The 22678-nt window shown below is 40.5% G+C and overlaps 1 protein-coding gene across 24 annotated transcripts in view; it reads left to right on the forward strand.

Annotated features, from left to right (window-relative positions):
- Positions 1 to 22678, forward strand: part of Kcnma1 (potassium calcium-activated channel subfamily M alpha 1) — a 707058-nt gene that overhangs the window by 570128 nt on the left and 114252 nt on the right. For 12 of the 24 annotated variants that reach the window (XM_051174773.1, XM_051174774.1, XM_051174776.1 and 9 more), the window contains 3 exons: positions 3425 to 3511; positions 9989 to 10065; positions 19555 to 19728. In XM_051174773.1, coding sequence (XP_051030730.1) covers positions 3425 to 3511; positions 9989 to 10065; positions 19555 to 19728 — 338 coding nt within the window. The remainder of the gene's footprint in view (positions 1 to 3424; positions 3512 to 9988; positions 10066 to 19554; positions 19729 to 22678) is intronic. The other 12 variants (XM_051174778.1, XM_051174789.1, XM_051174792.1 and 9 more) reach the window with 1 other exon arrangement.

The following is a 22678-nucleotide window of genomic DNA, read 5'->3' on the forward strand; positions in this document are numbered from 1 at the left end:
AGAAGGTATTTTGTAGGGAGAGAAAAAAGTTACTCCTACTTAGAATTCTTAACTTTTTACATTTCCAAGAAGAAAAGTGCTAGCAGTTCATTTAAATATTCTAGCTTTGAAATGTAGATAACATTTATGACATCTGATCAGGATGTTATGACAAAGATCAGGAATGTATTTCTTCAAAGATTCTTTGAAATTTGCAGGTCACACAGAAAAGTTCATATGTTGTGGGCTCTGGGAACCAGAGGCTTGTTCTTCACCACCCTTATTCTATCTATATGCCATAGAGCATCCTGTGCTTATGGCCTTTGTATTTCATTGTTTTCATTGGCTCGGTTCATTCTTTTGAATCTCTTACCCCATCTCAAGCCTGTCTTAGCCTAACCTTTCTACCTGCTCATACTTCATATGAATGTAATTTTAATCTTCTTACTCTGTCCACAGGGCACATGAGGGCATGCTAGGATCTCAAGAGCTCTGGGGACAATGAGATGCTGTCTGTCTCTTGCACATCACTATAAGCCTCAAGGGATGGGAGTGACTATGTGTAGCCCAAAGTGAATATGTCATAGCCCATTTCTAGATGTTGCAGAGACCGCACCCACACAAGGGTTCAATTAGCATTGAAGACAAAATGGAGAATAGGCCAGTAGAGTTATGACAGCTTATATTTATAGAAACCAAAGATTAAAGAAATAATGCATAGACTATATGCCTTTATTCTCTTAGGAACATCCTCAGCCAGGGATTATACATTGCACTTTATAGATTAAGAGGGCAAGGCTTAGCTGCCTCAACAGCCAGGATCTAATGGTTAGGGCTGATTCATGCAACTAAGTACTTTACTAACATTGATTGCTAGAGAACCTGGGACTTGAACACCAGGGCAACCTCCACCAGTAACAAGCCTCTCCTCTTTAGCACACCATCTTGATTAAAAGATACTTGAAGACTGCAGTAAGTTACCTTGACCTGCATTTTCTAGACTGCCAATTCCCTATTTCACTGCAGGTCAATTCTTTTTCAGTGCAGATAAAGACAGGAGGAAATGAAAAGAAGTTTCTCTGGATGGGAACCTGGAGATCACAATATTTCACAATGACAAAGTGGGCTGGATTGCTAGGGTATAGATAATGTGACAAAAAGCACGAGGGAATGAAACACAGGCCTTGGGGCATACGTGTCACAATGTGGGTCAGATTTTACCTTTCATATTTTGTTGTTCAAATCATGATGGGACTCCACCCACCCGCCCAACTTGGGAGCTCTTCTTTCATTCTTATGTGAATTCTTATCAAAATGGAGATTTCCCAAATTTTTAGGAATATATGTTGAAGTCTCCAGAAGTGTGTGTGTGGATTTTTAAAAGATAAACTCACTCTGTCATGTATAGTTTTGTTTTAATCCTATAACTTCATCTCAGAGGATTATTGTGATTAGAAGTGCTCCAGTGCATAGAGCGGGGGGACCATTGAAACATACTATACTTGGATGTTTTTGCAAGAATGAAATGATAACAATAACCATAAACAAAAGGTATCAAGCTGTTTAGATATTATCTTACTTAGTTCTTTGACAAAAGGCTTTTGTTAGTATTAACATGCCTCTCATAGGGAAAGGATTGAGTTCGTGGGAGGTTTAGGAACTTATCCAACATTACCACTTCGTGCTAGAATATAGACCCAATTTCTGATTGCAGAGTCATTCACATAGCAACTGCCTTTCAGGAACATTAGATAATAAATGTACAAGTTCTAGAACCCTGTGACCCTAAAATGCCTTACTTCATCATCTTGAAAAGGAAATTGATATAATCTGTATAGTCTCAGATGCACAAACATGCAAATTTTTACATTTGTTTAACTGTAAAAATCTGTATGGTCTCTGATCCCATTGCTTCGTGATTGTGACATGAGTGTGGGAGTCTACAGAGGAGTCATTATAAGGTCTCTTTACAAAACCCCTGCCTTTTGCAGTGTGTCATTAGTACAGACTGCTGCCCCTTTAGTGTTGACTGATGATCACTGATAGTGAAGGATATTCATTGCTGCTGGTGGTTCTGGGGCGGAGCAGTCACCGTTTTACTCTCTGCTGTTATTTAGAGTTAACAGCAGCAGTGGCACAAGCCCCTCTTCCTGCTGTCATGTCTTATAATGGGCAATGGTGGATGCTTTTGCAGCCACAGTCAGTGATCTCTGCAGAGATGATCTGATTAGAATTCTTCCAACAAAACAGAAGTTTACCTGGGCCCTCCCTGTTTTTCTGCAGATAGAGGTCTCTTTTGACAACATTGTTTTGTTTGTTTGTTTTTCTGAAATGGTCTTACCACTAAACAAAGATCACATGTTAATGTCTACCCTCTCCCATTTTGTTTTGGGCAGCTAGGGGCTTGCTTTAACCTGAGACCAAATGCCTCCTACCTTAATCACCAGATTTTCATATCAAATACTATTGCCATTGCCTTTTGTTTCATCCCATGTTGCTAAATTCTACACCTATAAACTGAAAGCCTCATCACTATTTCTGCACAGGACAGCCTAGTATTCTGTGTTTGATCTGTAGAAACTTGCTTGTTTCTCCCACTTATTAGATTAGGATCCATTATCTCTACTGCCATCCCAAACAGAACTTAGTCAGCTAATCTATGTCTAGCACTTGGAAGTAGGGCCGTGCATATTTAAATTTGTATATCACTGCAAGACAAGGCAGTTGTTTTATTTTGTTTTTAAAGATAATTTTCATTTGTCTTTAGACTCCAGAGTGACCCAATGAAGACATGCTATTTTTACATCTTATTCACTCAACTCATCCATTTTTATAAAAAGCAGACTGGAATAACTGGGTATATTTGACAGATAATAACTCCATTTGTCACCATGTAGATTCATGGATTCTACTTCCATGTCCTTATCAAAGTTCTAAAGATGTTCAGATTCATTCTACATTGCATATAATATAGGTGTCTTGTACCATTCCCCATGGACATATGTGGTATGTATATATATGTATGTTTCTGTATACATATAGGGGTCCCATTAATGCTATATCACCTAAGGGAGAATGGGTATTTCATAAAGCTTCATTAGGTTATGTTTTAATATTGACCATCAAAATCAGTTTCAAAATAGGAGCCAAGCTTCCCTCCAGGTACTTCTGGGAGCACCTAATCCACGCCATTAAGCAAACCAGACTCTAAGACCTGGGTCTTTGATTTCCCTGCCTTTGAGTGTGCCACCTGGAGCTAAAAGATGGCATGATCGAACTACATGTGTGGGCCAGTGAATGTCAGGCTCTAAGAAAAAGTCTTTGGGGCAAGCATTAGACTAGTGGGGCCCCTATCAAAACAACAGGATGGTGTTGCCATTAAGGTCTTACCCTGAACATGAGCTCATACGTATATCTTCTTTGTTTCTTTCTGTTCGCTGAGCAGAATATTAATTAACCCTGGGAACCACCTTAAGATCCAAGAAGGTACTTTAGGATTCTTCATTGCAAGTGATGCCAAGGAAGTTAAAAGGTAAGAGTTTATTCGTATCTGCCTTCCTTTCTGGTCCAGTCACAGACACCTTGATCTACCCAGACCTGCATGTTCCATATGTCCATGTCCAAGACTTTAACTCCAGAACTAGTGTTGTTGCTTCCTTGAGCTCTTTTCCCATAGTCAGTTCCCTGTCTACAAATCAGAATACTAAAATTTTAGATCAGGAAACCTAGTTATCTGCTCCCTCATCTTACAAGAAAAGAAACCGTCCCAGAAAGCAGAAGTGGCTTCAAATCATTTTGATTCTTGCCTGTTCTGAAGGAGATTCATGGGACTTCTGGCCCCTATTTGAGGTCATTTTCCTGGTACTGTGTTGGTAAATGTCCTTGTATATTACAGATTTTTCTCTGTAAGTGCCAAGTGGAATTTCAGACAATTTGGATTAATTTTAGATGGAACATTAAACTACCCATATTTGTGTTCGCAACTTTCAAAGTACTGGCTAAAATTGTCAACTTCAGTTGTGAAGTCTCTTTGGGTCTAGTATGAGGCTAGCACCAGGCTCGACATTTCATGAAATTTTTATTAGTGTCTTTATTCCTGTTTAAGTAACATAGGGAATCATAGAGCTTTGCATATCAGTGTAGACTACTATTTCTATTTGGTTCTATTCCACCAGCTTCAAAACTTTGGCTTTCAGAAAATATGGTACTCAATTGAACAATTGTGTTATTTATTTTAAGTCAATACTGACTATGAGGATCTTCACTTCTCTGTAGATGCCCATTGTATTCTAATAGGTTCCAACTCAGAACCAGGACTATGCTAGGCATGCTTTTTTCTTTATGCCAACCCTCAAAAAATAACCATGGAAATCGAAATCAGTCTTAGAAAGTACTCATAACTTTGGCTTTTTATTTATTTGTTTGTTTGTGAAAGACAACACCCCCTTATGAGAGCCTACTATCCACTAGCACTACTCTAGGTACTAACGGGTTTTTTGTGTTTATGGCCTTACCCAGTTACCTGTAGCCTTACAGTTCTTAATTTGTCTAGAAGGGAACTGAAGCATGGCTTGGTTGGCTGGATTGAACAAAGTCACAGTGCTAGTGAGAAATAGGGTGTACAGAGCCATGATTTTTGACAAGTCAGGCCTATGATTTTATTTTCTACCCATTCAACTCTAGCAAATGGGACTTTAAACAAGTTTTTATACTAGTTAAAAATATTCCAGGGGAAAAAAACCCTTTGGGTTGAGTTTTTGTTTTTGTTTTTTAACTGGCATCTCCAATAAGTTTATTTCTGCAAATTGGAGAATGATTGGCAGTCTTAAACCATGTGAGTGAAATGCATCTCTATCTGGTTCATAGATAAAATAGGCTGAGACAGGGGTTCAAGATAGATGTTCAAGTAAGAAAGGAAAGTGTTTGGGTGAGCTTCCCCCACCCCACCAGAATCTCTGGAATAGCTATGACCTGTCCAGTTGTGAGACACAGAAGCTTAAATCTGAACCTCAGCTCTAAGCATGGTAGGATGAAGCATAGCCACCATACATCATGCACACCTCCAGATAGCAAATTCAACCTGAGCTCCCATTTGTGTAATTCTATTTCTACTGCATCTCTCACTAATGAATGTCACAGATACCGGCAGTCCAGGAAACAAATTACCTCCTATATTAGGGAATGTAATATGTCTCGTTTCCATGCTTTATGGTATTCCCAAATACAAGCTGACACCACTAGCTACAACTCCAGCCTATAATTTTCCATAGTGTGTGATGTGTCAGAGAAAATGCTGTCAGTTAGGAGATTTCAGACAGATGAAGAATGCAGGAAACTACAGAAAGGACATTGCAAATTTGAATGAAACAAAACAAGTTTTGGGGAAAAAAAAGGAAAAGTAGATTATGATACTCTTTTATTGGGTTTTTACCCTCTGCTGTGGATGAAAAAAGAAAGCAACAAAAACAACAACAACAACAACAACAACAAAACCAAAACAACATCAAAAAACCAAAGCAAAACAACATGCAATAAGAGAGGTTAGTGGGTTCTGTGCCAGAGAAACTTAAGGTGCCAGGCTTAGACAAAGAGGAGTGAACCCATCTAGTCTCATTAAGAGTTTACTCTGAGACAGGTGCTTGGTCATATTTTTTGATTCCCTTAAATGTTCCCCCTTTTAAATAACTCTGGAGCACAGTCCACTACCTCTTTCACTTCCTTTAGCAGATACATACTCGTTTGAATCATAATCAAAAATAATAGATTAGTTGTCAAGTTAAAAGATGTTGTGTGCATTTATACTAAAATCTCTACTTCTGGTTTCTTCTCAAAACATGGAATTCCCCAAATTGGAAGCATTCTCAAATGCATTCATTCATCCATTCATCAAATATCTGCCTATTAATTAATGTTTGAGAGGGTCTGGAGAGCCCATCTGCTGTACTGGGGTTACATTCTATAGAAGAATTTCAGGTTCTTAAAAAATTCAAAATAAAAGGAAGGATTTCAATTGGTGTCAGCAAAACTGCTCTTCTAAGAAGGTGGCATCCAAACAGAAATAGAAATGAAGGTGAAGAGTCATTCATGCAAAGATCAGATGGAAAAGGAAGATAATGAAGTTCATTGTATTTAACACACTGTGTTTAGACAATACAAATCAGCGTGGTCAGAAGAGTAGCAGAGGATAGAAGTGGGGAGAGATCAGGGCAAAGGCTGCAACTGGCTCTTCGGATACTTATGAAGAGAAAGGCTTTGTTATGGGATGAAACATATTGATGTTTTGCTTACAGTCAAAACTTGATCTCAAAGATCAGTCTACTCGACCTGTGATGGGTCAGAAAAGGAGGCATGATATCCAGAGACTGTCAAATAGTGTAGAGAGAAGCCAGAAGCTTGTTCTTGTTCTCGAGCAGAGGTGGGTGGGTGGTGGGTGGTATGTGACTCGCATTTGGACCACTCCGGGAATGTAGTGTGCATTCATGAAGTGCATAGAAGTGGGAGAGGAGGAGGAAGCAAGGCTGAGTCCTAGGCTTGGGGCAATGAGAATGATGGGCTCTTGCTGAGATGAGGGAACTAGAGGAAGATGGAGGTGGTAGGAACTGAGGAATTCTACCTGGGCCACAATTAAGATTGGTCCTAACTATACCATGAAGTCATCCTAAAGGCTGGTACATCCAAGGGTCTGGAGTTCTAGGAAAAAGAGAGATATAAATATAAATATGGGGCCACATTAATAAGGGTTCCTGGCAGGGAACAAGTGATCCACTTAAGTGGGAAACAAGAGCAAAATTTTATAGAGGGGGAGTCATATAAATGGAATGACAGTACGATGATTAAAATTAGTGGAAAAATAGCAAAGCCTTCCATGGGCAGCTGCAGGTGAAAGCTGCTTTCAGCCTGAAACTGCAGAGACCCTGGGGAAGAAGGTAGAAGCTTGGTGGAGAAGAGGGCATAGTGTAGGTGTGGTGACTGCTCAGTGGGAGTGTTGCCCTCCAGTGGGGAAATGTTTCTGTGGCTGTCTCACTACCCACCAGAGAGCAAACTCATCCTTTCCCACCTCTAGTTGCCTTATGACCCTTAGTTACACAGAGCAACAGAGGACAAGGAGACCTTAAGGCCAGCCTAGTGGGATGTGGAGGAGGTCTTCCTGTTGGTGTGGGAGCTGGGAAAGAAGGGGATGGTAATTGCTTTGGAGTAAGAAGACAAGCATCAGGAGAATAGTGAAGGCACCAGGGCTGGGAAAAGGCCCCACCGAACTGAGACCAAAGGGGGTTTTGTTCCCAGGATCACTGAGTTTACCTGGTCAAATGCATAGTTGTAATGAAGGGCATTGTGCTGGGGGCTTATCTGGGTGGGGTAACTCCCAAAGAACTATCACTGAACAAACATTAACTTGTGGTTTAAAGAATCTTCCTCTTTCATCTGGAGCGGATGTCTTCTTGTGACCATGGACACCTTTAGCCCTTGGCTCATCTCCCTCATTAACCACACCTGTCTGACAGTAGCATCTATTTAGCTAAGTGAAAGAAACCAGGCACAGAAGGACAAATACTGCTCAACTCATTTACATGTCATCTCACTTACATATGAAGCCTTAAAATGCCAAGCCCATGGAAGGACAAGGTAGAATGGTAGTTACTAGAAGCTGGGGCAAGACATCTGGGTAATGAGGGCCAAGGGACATAAGATATTAATATAAACAAGGAAATAAACATAAGAGGTTATTGTAAAATGCTGTGACCATAGTTGCATACTTTTGCATTTACTTATTTATTTGTGCTGAATGGATGTGAGAATTTATTCACCTTGAAGGAAGGTGAGAGAACAACTTTTATCCTTCTATCACTTGGGGCCCAGAGATCAAACTCAAGCTGTCAGGTTCCACAGCAAGTGCTGTTACCTGTTATGTTACTCCCTGGCCCATAGGTTTTTAAAACAGTGTATTGTATTCATGAAAATCTCTTTTAGCAAATTTTCTTTTAGGGTAGGTTTTCAAATGTGTGTGTGTGTGTGTGTGTGTGTGTGTGTGTGTGTGTGTATGTGTATGTGTGTATATATATATATATATATACATACATACACACACACACATATATATCTTTTGTCAGTTAAAAATAAAACATTAGATATAAATAACTGGGCTTTAGTTTCACATTTATATTTTGTATTATATTTATATTTAGCTTTATATTATTATAGATCATATTTCCATTTCTTTAGAGAAGCATACATATTTAAGGCTTTTAGTTCCTGGTCTTGCATCCAGACTCTGTCACCTAGCCATGTGACCTTGAACAGACCATTTAATCTCTCCCTGTCTCAGTTCCCTTATCTTTATCAAGCCTCCTTCAAAGGGGGTTGTGTGAAAATAAAATATATTAATGCTTTTTAAATTCATAGAGCAGTACTGAGCCTATAGTTTGTTGGCTGTTATTACTGCTGCTTTATTATCACCCATGAGAACATCTAAACAGGACTAAAATGGCCATATGAAGTGGATGGGAATTTCCTTGCCCCTTCTTGTCCCTCTTGTTTCAAGGCAGAGCACCATCTATCAATATCCTACCCACAGTGCCATGCAGAGCAAACCACCACTTTTTCTGTTTTTGAAAAGAGGAAGACATCTGAAGTGTAAATAAATGGTTGAGGAGCCCCTTGAATTGAAAGAGCATTGGACTTGATGTAGAAATGTAAACCCTGTAGAAAACATAAAAGAACCTGAGAACTGTGTTTATTTCTCTAGCCTCCATCAAGAAATGACCATGTTTATTCCTGGCACTCAATTTCATGTTGGGAGTGGTAAAGGCATTACGCCTAGGATTTTGTTAGTTCCTGCATCCAGAGGGTTGGAAGGTTATTCCAGTAAATTTTATTACCTCCCCAGTATAGATTCTTCTCTACTTATGATGGAGTTACATCCCAATAAACCATCATAATTTGAAAAGAACTTAAGCTAAAAATGTATGTAACCTACTGAATATCACACCTTAGCCCAGACTGCCTAATGTGTTCAAGCATTTAGCATTAACTTACAGTTTGGCAGAACCATCTAACACGAAGCCTATTTAATATATTTACCAACAGTTGAGTATCTCCTGTCACTTGGTGACTCCTGTGCTGAAAGTTCATAGCTAAATGGTTGTATGGGCATGCTTTTACACCATCTCAAGTTGGAAGAGCATAGTCTGCCCACTCAGGTCCCATGTTATTTCTCTAAATACTGATGTGAAGTAGTTCTCATCAAAAGTAGTTTTGGAGTCCCAGATTGACACAAGTCAAATTAAGGGACTTTGTTATTGTTGTTAATTGCTCCTTCTTGGTGCTCATTCTATCCACCATTCCCCTCCTCATCTCATTCCAATGGTCATCTGAGTCTGATGCCATAGAAAAAGCAAAAGTTTTATTCATTATATGTGCTTGGAGTTTGGGGTAAAATGGGCTTTGAATCCCAGGAGAGAGTTTGATGGGAACCACTGGACTCACTGTTTGTCTAGTCCCTTCTCTCTCCAGTGACTCTCAGTCTTCTATTTGGCTAATGAGAAAAGATGCTTTCAAAGTGGCAATGGTAATATTTAGTTTTGAATGTGAACCATCATCCTTGTGCCCTTGTGTATTCAAGTAGACTGTGGTGATTTCATAATTGTTTTTAAAGCACACTCCAAAGACTCAGGGATATTGGCTATGTGTTCCACGGACCAGTACTCAGTGCCGTTCTCAGAACTGACAATCACAGGCCTAGTGTATCACATGGGCAAGACCTTTCTCCCTGTTCCTTTGCAAATAAAAGTTTATAAAAAGAAGCACCAACTCCAATCACAGAATCCTGGGTTTGAAACAAGTGGTCTTACAACAAACATTTCCGTCTGCAAATGTCTAAACTTTTCAAAAGATGAAAGGAAATTAGGGCTGGCTTGTTTCATTAATTTGGCACCACCTCGGGGGAAACATGGTACTCATTTTACTTGGGTGGATTATGAGACATGTCAGCTTTTCCATTCTCTTTTTCCAGGGCATTTTTTTACTGCAAGGCCTGTCATGATGACGTCACAGATCCCAAAAGAATTAAAAAATGTGGCTGCAGGCGGCGTAAGTAGTGTTTCTTTCTCCCCTCCCTCCTGCTCTCCTTCCTTGTCCCCAAATTCCTTTCCCTTATCCTTTTTGTTTTAGAGGAACACTAAATACCAAGCGGTCTCTTGAATATGTTTAGATATTTCACCCAACCATTTAAAGAGACATGAAACAAAAACTGGTCCTTGCTTAGAGCAGATGGAAAAAATCACAGTCAGTGCCCAGGTGGAAGGCTAGTGCTTCTCTAGAAGTGGACATCTCTAGCCCACAAAGTTAAACATCACAGAAAAACTGGAGGATATCTACAGCTTTAGAGGACAGAATTATTTTTATATCGTGATTTCTAGTAGACAAAGGTGGGGTCCCCAAGTGAAAAGACTGTACATAGTCCTAGAATGAAAGCAAGTCTCAGAACCTAGTCTCAAAGTAACAGAAATAGACTGCCTTTCAATTGGAATTTTTGTAGGTTCAGACTTAGATCACCCCAGGACAAAACCACTGCTCCCAACAAGGTTACTAGCCACCAATGTCTAAAGACCATCCCCTAGCACTTTGCTTAATGGGCTGACCTGGACTGGACTCAGAAGCTTCCAATATAGTCTGTCTCAGTTGTTTTCTACCCCAGTTTTCCTATGAACCCTCAGTAGTGACTCAGGAGTACTGGCTTATGAGCTCCACTGACACCATGCTGTGGTGTTCTTTGCTTTGGGGAGGTCCAAACTTTTGCAGCAATTGTAGAACACAGCCCAGTAGAGATGGTTCTGAACCCCAGAGAAAAATGGGAATGTAATGCTACCTTCCCTTTGATGGTGACGTGAGGCTTTAAAAGCCCCTCATGATGTTTACTTTGACCTTCACTATAACCCTATATAACTAGCAGAGGTATAGTTAGTCCATATAAAGAACAATGATTCTCCTTCCTTATTTAGTGAAAGGATGAAGTTGCTGATAATCACACAGCCATCATTCATAGATTGAAGAACCCTGAGGCCTATCATTTTGCTGTGGTCTCAGTGCCCTGATCTTTCTTACAGGGGAAAGGATAACCTTGGCTTAAATAAGTGGGAGAGAGTTATGAAACATCACCCTCATAAAATATATTTTTACAAGCAGAAAACAGTCAAAAGGCCACCTTTCCTGGGGTATGCCACCCAAGGGTCTTATCACTGTGCTGCATGAAGGGGACATGTTAAACAGTAAGACATAAGATGGTACTGCTAAACATTAGTAAGTTGGTCTTTGGGGAAATAGCAGTGGGCAATACTTGGTTTAGATACATTTCTGTAGAAGTCCTCTCAGACTCATTTCTACACACTAGCTTATGCCAGCTTATTAGCATCCATGGTTTGAATTCCCAAACTCTATCACCATACCCAGAATGATGTCTGATTTTCTCAATTCACAAGGAAGAGCATCTGAATGAGTTGAAGATGAAGAAGAAAGGTCACCATCTGGTCAATCCCCAGGCTCCAGGCCTCAATCCCTCTTCTCATCAGGTACCCCTGGAACTTTTAGAAACACAGCAGGCATCTTCAGAATCCTTTCCATCAGAAGGAACAGGGAACAGGCCATCCTGAGGATAGAGGTAGACAAGAAAGAGGACCAGAACAAGACAGTGAATCCTGTAAGGAAATTCTCATAGTGGAGATAGGTTGAATGGGTGGGAGAATGTTGAGGCCAATGACCCATGAAAGGGTCTTTTCCTAATCAAACTCATCCACTGGGAGCCTTAGGAAAGTGGCAAGGCTTTGGCATACTAATGAGCAGGAAATCATGTGCCTTTGTGTAACCTCTCCATGCATGGTCTCTTCTTTGTGCTAATGATGGAATAGTGAATCAAATCCCTTCCAAACCTTCCATCTACCTAATAGAGACAAACCCATATCTTGTTAAGACAAACCCATGTTAAGAAATATATGAATTCATAGAGACCTATATGCTAAGAAGAGAGGGACGACCATATGAGAATGTGATGGCTCTTATAGGAAGGCTACTACTTCATACCTTGACTGGTACTTTGGGAGGTGATAGTGGAGGTGAGATATGGGTGAGGAGAAGAGCAAGAGATGGATGGAAGGCTGCTGTGATCATTGGCATTGGGAGAGGTACAGAGTGAAATCACACAAGAAGACAGAGATGGTGCCCAAAAGCTACCACCAAGTAATTTCAGGGAAGAAGATGACATCATCAGGTCTCAGTTTGCATCTGAATAGAGGATTCTCTGGGAAACAGGATGGAAAAGGCAAAATGGGGAAAGAACATCTCTGATTCACTCTGAAGTTAGAATGTCTCTCATAGGATGCCATAATCCATTATGGCATACCCTTTTTAAGTTCCTTAGAAATACAGATTTAACTTCCAAGGTAGTTTTTCTATCTTTGTTTTAAGAAAGCAAACAACAGGGACTTTAACTCCACCCTGTTGTAAAAAGCACATCATTTTATTCTCTTCATTTCCCTTATAGCAAGCTAAGCTAGTGAAATGTATAATCTTCTATCACACACAACACAATTGCTGCAAAAGGATTGTCTCTGCCAAGCTACTCTTAAGTTGACAAGGCCATGGGCTATGTGATTAATATTTGATAATAAATCATAGTTGTCCAAATGTTGTTATTCCCAATTAAAAGGCCATAGCCTGGAGGGCAGGATGCAGATATGTATGGGAGGATTAGAATAAAATGAATAATTGAATACAAACCTTCTCATGAAGGTCAGGCATTAAAGGGATTGGAGAAAATACATTTGGCTGTGAAGAAATCTTCATGAGAAATACTTAGCGTTGTTAATAGCATATGAGTGAAGAGAGACCAATGCTAAGCCAATGGCCAGGCACTTCTTGGTGTTCAAAATTGGAAAGGAGAGTTGACCTATCCTATTATTTATACAAACCTGTTAGTGCAGCAATTGATAATTCACTATGAAATAATACAACTACATGAGAACAAAGCTAATGGCAGTCCTCAGACTGTATATATTTCCTAACCCTATTGTCCCAACCCAATTTCTCCTTCCTAATCACTCCTTACCCTCCTCATTCCTTTCATTCAGTAACCTTCAATGTTTCATGTCCTCTATCAGAGAAGAATGAAATATGGACATTCCACTTGTGAAGATCCCATGGTGGTAGTATAGTTTAACTCCTGCATTTCTTTCCATCTCTTCATAGCTCCCCATCCATCCAGGAAGCAAGTCCAATCCAGATGTCTAGCCAAGGAGCAAGTTCTCAGACTACTATTTACTCATGTCCTTTTTCTGTGTCACAAACCTGGTCTAATGATTTACACTTTCTTTCCCAGCCTCTGAGAAGTTGCCAAGGGTAGTCTCCTAAGGAACAAGCCAATTCTAGATTGATGTATGTGAAGGAATTTTCTTTAATTTCTAATCATTGACGTATCTTTGATTTATCTTGTTTCCTCTTTGCTGCCTTGGAATACGGCCCCTACTCTATTTTAACTGCACCCTGGTAGTGATCTATTGTGAGTAAAATGGGTTCCCAGCAGCCCAGAGTCTAGTTATGGTCTTTCTCTAGATGAGATACTTTTTTTTTTCTGTACAATTTCATTTTACTTTTGGTATTCGTGTTGCATGTAGCAGTTACATCATGCCCCAACTCGCTCATGCCCCAACACAGTCCTTGTAGAGTAGCCAGGAGCTGGAGAGTGCCCAGAGCCCACTCTCCATGCATCCACCCATCCCCCAGCCTCCAGCTAGCTCTGGATATGGTCTTATTTTTCTATTCAAAAATAAGACCTTAACAACAGTGTGTTTCTCTTGAAGGCCTTGCCTCAGGACTTTTAAGGGACACAGATAGGCTGGTGTAATTACCACTCTAGCTTTAGATGCTTTCTCCATCGGGATTCATGGTCCTGCTTGCCTTTGATAAACTATACTTGTTTTCCCCTATTATAGAGCTTGAATTCCTCTCTTGAAGGAAAAAATCACATACTACATATATATTCCTGAGTTGTGATATATATGATATGCACTAGTAGTTTATATGTAAAAATGTGTATTTTGTATATAATCATAAGAGATTCAACAGAGAGAGGAATGCATTGATCATATTTTATATGCCTCTCTGTACAAGAAGGTGTTTGCTGGAGATTTTATTGAGTACTCCTTTGGGACTGTAAGTATCTATCTTCCTGAAGACAAGCGGTAATTATTTCCTACAATCTATGAAGTTTCCTTGCTTTTAAGCACAACCTCTCCTTTAGTCAACACCCAGTAGTTCCTCCACAGTTCTTCTGTGAATGTTAAGCATCCAGAAGGATCCACGTGCTTATTTCAGGAAAACAAAATGTTGGTTAACTGAGGGAAAAATACTCCTTTTCATGAAGAGCCATGTAGGAGTCTTTACAAGTCAATATAAGTCTCTAGACCTCTCTAAATTACTCAAGGCATAGGATCCTTTTTATCCAACCAGATGTAGTTTTTAAGGCCAGTATTTCCATGTGTTACCTACAGCTATAGTTCTCTCATGGACACTAGCCATCAGCATTGGGTCTTGGCTTACAGATCTAAGACTGTATGGAAGCAGAAACGAGACACAGTCTACAACACATTGAGTTCATTGGCTCTGGAATGTGGAGATGTTTCAGCACCGAGACCTCTTCTTTTACTTTGCAGAAGGAGAAGAAAGTTGATCACTTGAGTTCTGGTAGTCTCCATTGTGTGGCAATCTTCTGATGTTCTGTGTTATGTCAAAACGAAACAATGATCTTCTTCAATGCAACTCATAGTTCTGCCCAAATGGGCACTGTGCAATTTTTGTGGGAGCATCACTTCTATACCCCCAGACTTTCATACTCTAGCACTCTTTGAGAAATAGAGGGCTACACAATACCAATCAACAAACAGCTCCAGTGGCAAAGTCCCCCCACCTTTTCCAGCTCCAGAGCAATTGGCGTGAATCAGATCAACTAGCTGGGTGTGTGCTCCAGGTTGCTGACTTTCACCTTTGTCCTTCTCTTCTTCCTAATCATGGAAAGCTACATGTAAGACCATGCTTCTTCTCCAGAAGGTATCAGGAGCAACTGTGTTAAGTGAAGACATCAATTTTTTTTTGTTTATAGGATGTGAAAGAACCTCTGCTTCCTAGCATTACATCCATCAATATACCTCAAACAAAAACCTCAGTGGTTTTTGTTCTGAAGAGGGTTTGCTTATAATTTCAGTTGCTACCAAGCCCTTGAAGACTAGCTGTAAATTCATGCTAACAATGCTTCCCTTACTTGGGCTGATTTGAAAAGTAAGGCTATGATCTGAGAAGTGTGCCTAAATTTAATGGCATTTGTTTTTCTTTCACACTATTCTCCTCTTACATTTGCTCCTTTGGAAACCTAAATTATTTTCCCTCCAGCAGCTGGAAACCTCCACCTGGGCCTCCTGGGCAATGTTGCTTTCCCTCTCCCTTCCAATCCACCCCCAAAATTAAGATTCTGCAATTGCAACCTGGCTGGCCATTTGGTTGCTGATGCCGGAGGCAGATGGTCCTTCAGACAGAATGGGCTGCAACCCTTCCTTCCATTCCAGACCTGGCTCAGAAGGGCCAACCAGCAGAGGACCTGAGGCCTGCCACTTGATCCTATTAAGTGTGTCCCAAGGAAAGAGAAGTGAGCATGCTACATCTGAAGCAGGTTTAATTTCTCACCATCACGACCTTTGAAAATAGAGGAAAAGTTGTGCAAGTGTGTGTCTGAGAAAGCTTTCCATTTTAAACAAAGAGTAAACAGATAGCTTTGATGATGTCCATTAGTGAAGTATTTCTATTTTGTCTCTATAAATACTACTAGGAAGTCATAATGGAAATATTGGATGAATATCCATTTTATTGTGATGAAGAGAAGCACATAAAAGCTTTCTTCTGAAATGATGAAACTATTCAAACATAATTTTTTTAGAGGAAGGTGAGACCCAAAATAAGATTCTTGGCACTGATATGACCTCTTCAAATCATTAGTGCTGGTCCAAGAACAAGAACATTTTGTGGGCAAAAGAGAAAATGAAGTTCCAGGGGACTTATATTTCTTCTTTCCCAGAGTTAAGTTGGCCTATGGGGGCAAATCACAGAGCATGAAGTTGCTCCAAGAGCCCTAAGACAAAGTGACAAGTAGCTGCAGCATCTGTACCTGCAGAGACACACTCTTGTCTAGTCCCTTTGGGAAGCTGCAGCAATGCTGTGTGGAGAATCTGTTGGCCAGTGCAGTATGAAAACAATGTGCTTGCAAGTTACCACTATTGACTGCCCCCAGGATCCTCTCCTTGGACCTTTCAACTATTTGTCCTCACTGCCCCTAAACATCCACAGATTGGAGACAGCCACTGAATTGAAGTGGTACCACACACGTTGCAATTCTTAGAGACTCTCCTTTGAGGAGAGATGAACCAACAAGTTCTGCTTCACACCATGAACAAGCTGCTCTCCTACAGCCATCCACTAGATGTCCTCATAGACCTACTTTGCTTTGCCTTCACAATCTATGTAAAACCTTTCCTCTGGTGACTAGGAAAAGCCCTGGATGGCTACTAAGAAAGGAACTCAGCGCACACCAATGGAGAGGACACATGTTTTTAGGATCAGGAGTAGATGAGAAACTTGTGCCTGAAGGATCACTCCATTAGATTCAAGGTCCAAATCACTCTTCCCTTCTTAGAAAGTGGACCTAGAAAGTACACAGGTGGCAACACATTTGACTGGGGTAGTGGGGAAGGAGGAATACTCTTAATTAGTCATCTTTACTCTAGACATTGTGGTTCATGAAAGTTTGTCAATATGTGGGGCTCAATCATTTTTAACTGTTTGTGTCTTGTCTCTGAGCCTCATGTTGACCATTCTTGGTGTATGTATGTATGTGTTTGTGTGTGTGGACGCACACGTGTGTGTGCTCTTTGTCTTTTGAGATTTCTCTTTTGCATTTGGTGTGAATGTAAAATGACTGGAAAGGAGTGAGGAGTAATAGCATGTTTTCTGTTCTATGCATATGCTGCTTTGGAATGTGACTGCTTATAATTAACAGTTAATCTTCTTATAGCAAATGGGTTTCTGCTGCTTCGGTTACCAGTTGCAGCCTGTTACTGCATGCTAACAACACAAAATTTAACACAATGCATGGTCTCCAGAACAGCCAACCATGACAGTTGCAAACAGTCCCTGAGAGTCACTGGTTTGATGTTATTCTCCCTCCTGAAACCTTCAGAAATGGGGAGGTCTTCACTGTCCATTGTGATAGGATGACCTCTGTGGGAAAAAAGATTCAAAAGTTACCTATTCCCATCACACACACACACACACACACACACACACACACACACACACATATATATATATATATATATATATATATATATGAACTTTCTTTCCCCATAAATGTGTCATATTCTATTACCATGCATGAACCCGAAATGGCAGTATGAAAATGAAAACCAGGGACTGTTGCTAATGAGAAACATAGCATTTCTGAGTTTGATGGGATTCTCTGCTACAGTATTTGATTTAAAAAGAAAAAAGAAAAAAAAAACAACTTTCAAAATAATTTATCTACAGTGAAACAACAAACAAAAAACCAAAAAGAAATCACACCATTGTTCTCTTCTTTGCAAATAACAAGTTCATATGTCCAGTTAAAGCGTTAAGATAGACAAACCAGGAAACTCATTTACCAAGTGGTATACCAGATCTGGATACAGTTCAGCTAAATTTATTTTCATGTATTCCACAGAAGACTTTCTTTTCTCCCTTTCTTGACTTCAGCCACCGCTCTTGATCAGGGTGGCCTGGACACTGGCAGCATGACTTATGACTTCCTCTGACTCAAATGCTGTAGCAGATTCTTATTTTTAATTTTTGAGAAAAGCTAAACTCAAAAGAGAGAGTTCAACAGGGCTGGGATTGCATGTTAATTGAAACAGCAGCCTTAGGATTCTTCAGGACCATGGCACTGGGAATGTGACCCTATTCACAGGGATGGAGATGCTTCTGGAGGTCTCTCATTCATCCTCCCCAGTGCCTGTTCTTCACAGTCATAACGTTCCCCTTGCTTGACAAGCCCACTGTATGGCAAGTCATGAAGGTCTTAGTACAGGGCTTGACCCATTTGAGAGATTTACACCCATTCCTGGTGACTGTAACATTCAAAGAGGGCAAAACCAAAAGCTATATTTTAAAGTAGGAGGGCAAACATCCTCTACAGAGGAAAATAAATGGGGAGAATGTGACTTCCCCCATGGAAGGGGTGGGTGTGGAGGTAACACCTCCCCAGTCCAAGTTCAGTGTTTGATGCTTGGAAGATATGAATACTTCTATGCTGTGAGAGGGGCATAACTGATAAACAAACATGTTTACCTGTTGTAGCATCAAAATGAAGTACAAAAGACTTCCCTTGTACTGAAATATAAATTAGCCAGAAGGGTAAAATTGAAAGGCATTGGAAACGATGAGGATATTAACAAACATTGCAGGTCCGGATTTACAGATGACTCGTGGGTCAATACTGAACCTTCACACTATGCTAGCCTTAAAAGAACTATTGAGGGTCTCTGAAAATGACAGTAAGATAGTTCATAAGGCAAATATTTCATGTTTTGTTGTTTTTAATATATTTGGGGCAATATTTTCTACATAAGGAAAAAATATGATTAAGTCACCTAATTGTCTTCTGTTTTTCTGGTGGGCAGGGAGAAAAAGGCAGCACTCACAACAAATACACCCATGAGTAGCTAAAAGCATTCCAGAGACCAACATCTCATATTGCTTTGGGTGATTTTTTTTTTTTATTTGTGAACTTCCTTTAATGTCAAATATGCAGCGTTAGCCTTGAGTAGCGGCATTTCTTATATGGACAGATTTGGTTATTTGTTCTGTCAAGAGTAAATTTAAATTCCTGTAGCTATCATGTAAACTCACTCCCGGGAAGTTCAGCAAAAGCATCCTCAGATCTGATATTAACACATAATCGTTTCATATTTAATTTGATGGAAGTTTGTCCCAGGCTCTGCTTAATGCCCAGAAATGGATGAAAATGAGAAAGCCTACATATTAGATGTATTTGCATTCTGCAAAAACCATTTATTGTACCAAATCAGCAATTCATTTAGCTGATTGGCTGTGTGTCTCCTTTGCCCTCTTGCATTAATTGTGCCAGGGGGAGAATGGTGGTTACATTTTTGTTGTCTATAATTTACTCTTTTTTTTTTTTTTTTAATCCAAGAATCGGGATGTGTTCAGCCATGCCTTCTTCCTGTGGTCACCGCTCCATCGAGGGGACAAAAATAATATGCAACAACCTTGGGGGATGATAAAGGCAATTTATATTTTCACTGCTTTTTTGATGTACAACCAAACTGTCACCAACAGTCACTGTATTTTTTTTTTCTGGGTCAAGACTGTTAACATGAACTAAGACCTGTGTTCAATCCTCCAGTGCCCTTCCAGCTGCCTTGCTGTATGTGACCTTGCCATTAACTGCCGCTCTTCCTCTCCTCCCATCCAACCACATGGTTATAGCCAAGATGTCCATCTACAAGAGAATGAGACGAGCATGTTGTTTTGATTGCGGACGTTCTGAGCGTGACTGCTCGTGCATGTCAGACCGTGTGCGTGGTAACGTGGACACCCTTGAGAGAGCCTTCCCGCTTTCTTCTGTCTCTGTTAATGATTGCTCCGCCAGTTTCCGTGCCTGTAAGTTTAACCTCAACACATGCAGTTCCCTGTCTGTACTCATCAGCCCTGTCTTGTGTTTTGCCCTGTGGTCCTGTGAGTTCACTGAGCTAGTGCTGCCTTCGTAATGTGGTCTTGTATGTGATGACATGTTGCCTGTGTCTCTGTGTATATGATGAGAAGGCTTTCCCTTTTGACCTTTTTTGTGCTTCTTGTGATAGTGAATGAGACCTGCCATGTGACAGCCTGCTGATAGCCTTCCTCTCTATTGTCTAAATAAGTGAAAATGGAAAGTAAGGTGACAGGATAGTAAGTACTATTTTAATAGAAGGCATGTGAAAATGTGGACCTTAGACTACTAAGTGGAAGATAGATCAAAAGGATGGAGAAAAAGGAACAGGAAGAAAAAGCTTGCTAGCATTTCAAAAACAACAACAATACAACAATACCATCTAGATGCAGATGTTTACATATACACATGCCCAAACACACAATTTTGTCCTGTGTATTTCTTTCCAGATGTTGTCCTCAGTTCTTGAAGAAAATATTTTTGAATCTGCCACCCTCCATACAATGGCAGTTTCTAGTACTTCCTTTCAAAAAGTTGGGTTACTCAAAGGAAGCTCCCAAGACACTCATTAACATCTTATATTTTCCCAACAATTTAGTCTCACTTAACCAGAGTATTGCATAGCTGTCATGAATCTAAATAAGAACAATTTAAATCCTGAATCTCTAGGATTTCTTTCACTTTGAAGCTCAGACCTTTGTCATTACCAAGCTCATCCCTGTGAAAGAAGCTGTAACCTTCATACAAGTGACAGTGGCTGAGTCTGATGAACCAAATTCCTGAGATCACCCTAATCTCTGTTTTCATTTAGCTGGCACAGTTGGTAGGTGATGTTACACAATGTGTTGGTTTGAGATGTTAGGGATGTGCATCCTTTACCACTGGCAGAAGAGCTTCTGCATGAGGACTTTATGCTCTTGAAATCTGACCATGGCCCTGAATTCCTATGGGTGGTAGTGTAAAAAGTGGGAAATGATGATTCTCTCTGTGCTTCATCCATTTTTCTTTAAAGAACTCAACATAGTACTTGGTGCTACATTGGTAGCTTACCTACCCACTCTTCCCCCAAATAATCAAAGGGGGCTGAACTTTTCCTATCCTTGTGGTGGTTCATACCCACCACAGGGAGGAAGAAGGACATTTACTTTTTGAGCATTTTTTCCCATGACAGATGCACATGCCAACACATCACTGTTATGTTTAAGGTAGTCCCAACACAGTGCATTTGTGGCTATCCAGTGCAAGACCCCCAACTTCACTGTATAGAGAGAGTGATAAGCCATGCCAGGTGCTAGCATTCAAAGCTGTGGTTCACTTTTGAAGTCTGTAAGCTGTGTGTGGAGCTCTGTATTGGAGACATTTAGAAGCCTGGTCTGAGACCAGTGAGCCATCCCCTCTGATTGACCATTCACTGCTCCCTGAGAAGTGCTAAGGGACAGGTTGACTTAAAAGTGATACTCAATGGGATTGTATTGAGAGGCATTATAGACTGTGCCAAGCACCTTGGCCTAAAATTTTAGAAAGGACTTTTGATTTATTTCATTTTGCTTTGTTCTTAATTTGTTCTTATGGATGCTCAGTACAAGTCCTTATCCCTTTGTTTTGCCTGCAAGGAATTTTCTCCTGCTCATATGCTATGTAGCCTAGGTAATGCAAGTCACAACTAAACTACACAAAGAATTTGTCTGTGATGTACAGCAAGACATCAGGTTCAAAGAGGAGCTGGTTAGGAAGACAATGGGGTAAGCAATGGTGGAACCATTGGACCAGATCCCTTTTACTGGCAGTGGTGGATGTAGCTGCCAACCCTCTTGAGCCTAAGGCACACTTTTTTCTTTTCTCAAGTAACCACCACACTCCAAAACCTTGGCCAAGGATTTGGTGGAAAAAATAAGGATCCAGTTTGGCTCTGTGCTAGTGTCCTGTGGTCATGTCTTGGCTCACTGACAATCTGCTCCAGTCACAGTAAAAATCTATGTCCCCATGTGTGAGGCTCATGGTGTCCAGTGTGTGCCATTTCCATTTTATTCAAGAAAGACCATAATTGGAGGGATTTCTCAGATTGCAATTTAATCCGGGCATTGATGGAGGCCAGGGAAAGAAAATCTTGGGGTAAGAATGTCCCATCCCCTCAGAAATAGCCTGTTCGTAATATTGTCATCCTTCTTGCCTCCATGGACAACCCCCACTGCAAGACAACAAGATTCAGGCCTTAAATGGTATTGACAGCTCTGGTGGTGGCTTGCCTTCTCTGTTTCACCATCTTCCCTTCATCACACAAAGGCAGGTTTCATCCATCCCTGTGTGAGACCGCTCACCTTTGACCACTAATAATAAGTTAGAGAAATCCATTCCAAGCTGAACTCCTTTAGAGACCCATGCCAGCCATTCTTCTCCAATTAAAAGAGAGAGAGAAAAGAAGCCTTCAGTCTCTGCTGAATCCCCCTGGCAGTGTGCCACAGGAATCTCCAGGCACCCCACATAGGTGGTGGTTTGGGTGGTGCCCATTTGACAGAGTGAACTGACTCTTAAGAGAAGTGGTGAGAGTGGGCTTTTCCTTAAATATGAGCAGACATGAAACGGAGAGGGGTTGACAATTAGAAATGGCAGGAGAAGGGCCCTGGAATCAAAGTGAGGTCAGATGAGCAGGTCAGATTACTTCTCTTACATTCTTTAGTTGTTCTGAAGATCATTTTGAATTAGTGTCAGCAGAACCATGATGGGTTTTGCCCTTTGTCTTTTATGCCAGGGCTGTATTGTTTCCCAAGACACTCATTAGAGGTCATTACACTATTACGGGGCATTCTTTGGTCGCTGGTTTCCAGTTGAGCCAATAGTGCTTCATAGACTGCCTAATTCTTTCCTCTCTTGCCTTGTCTTTCCCTCTGTGCTATTTTTTTA

The sequence above is a fragment of the Phodopus roborovskii genome, unplaced genomic scaffold (genome assembly GCF_943737965.1).
Source record: "Phodopus roborovskii unplaced genomic scaffold, PHOROB, whole genome shotgun sequence".
Lineage (NCBI taxonomy): Eukaryota > Metazoa > Chordata > Mammalia > Rodentia > Cricetidae > Phodopus > Phodopus roborovskii.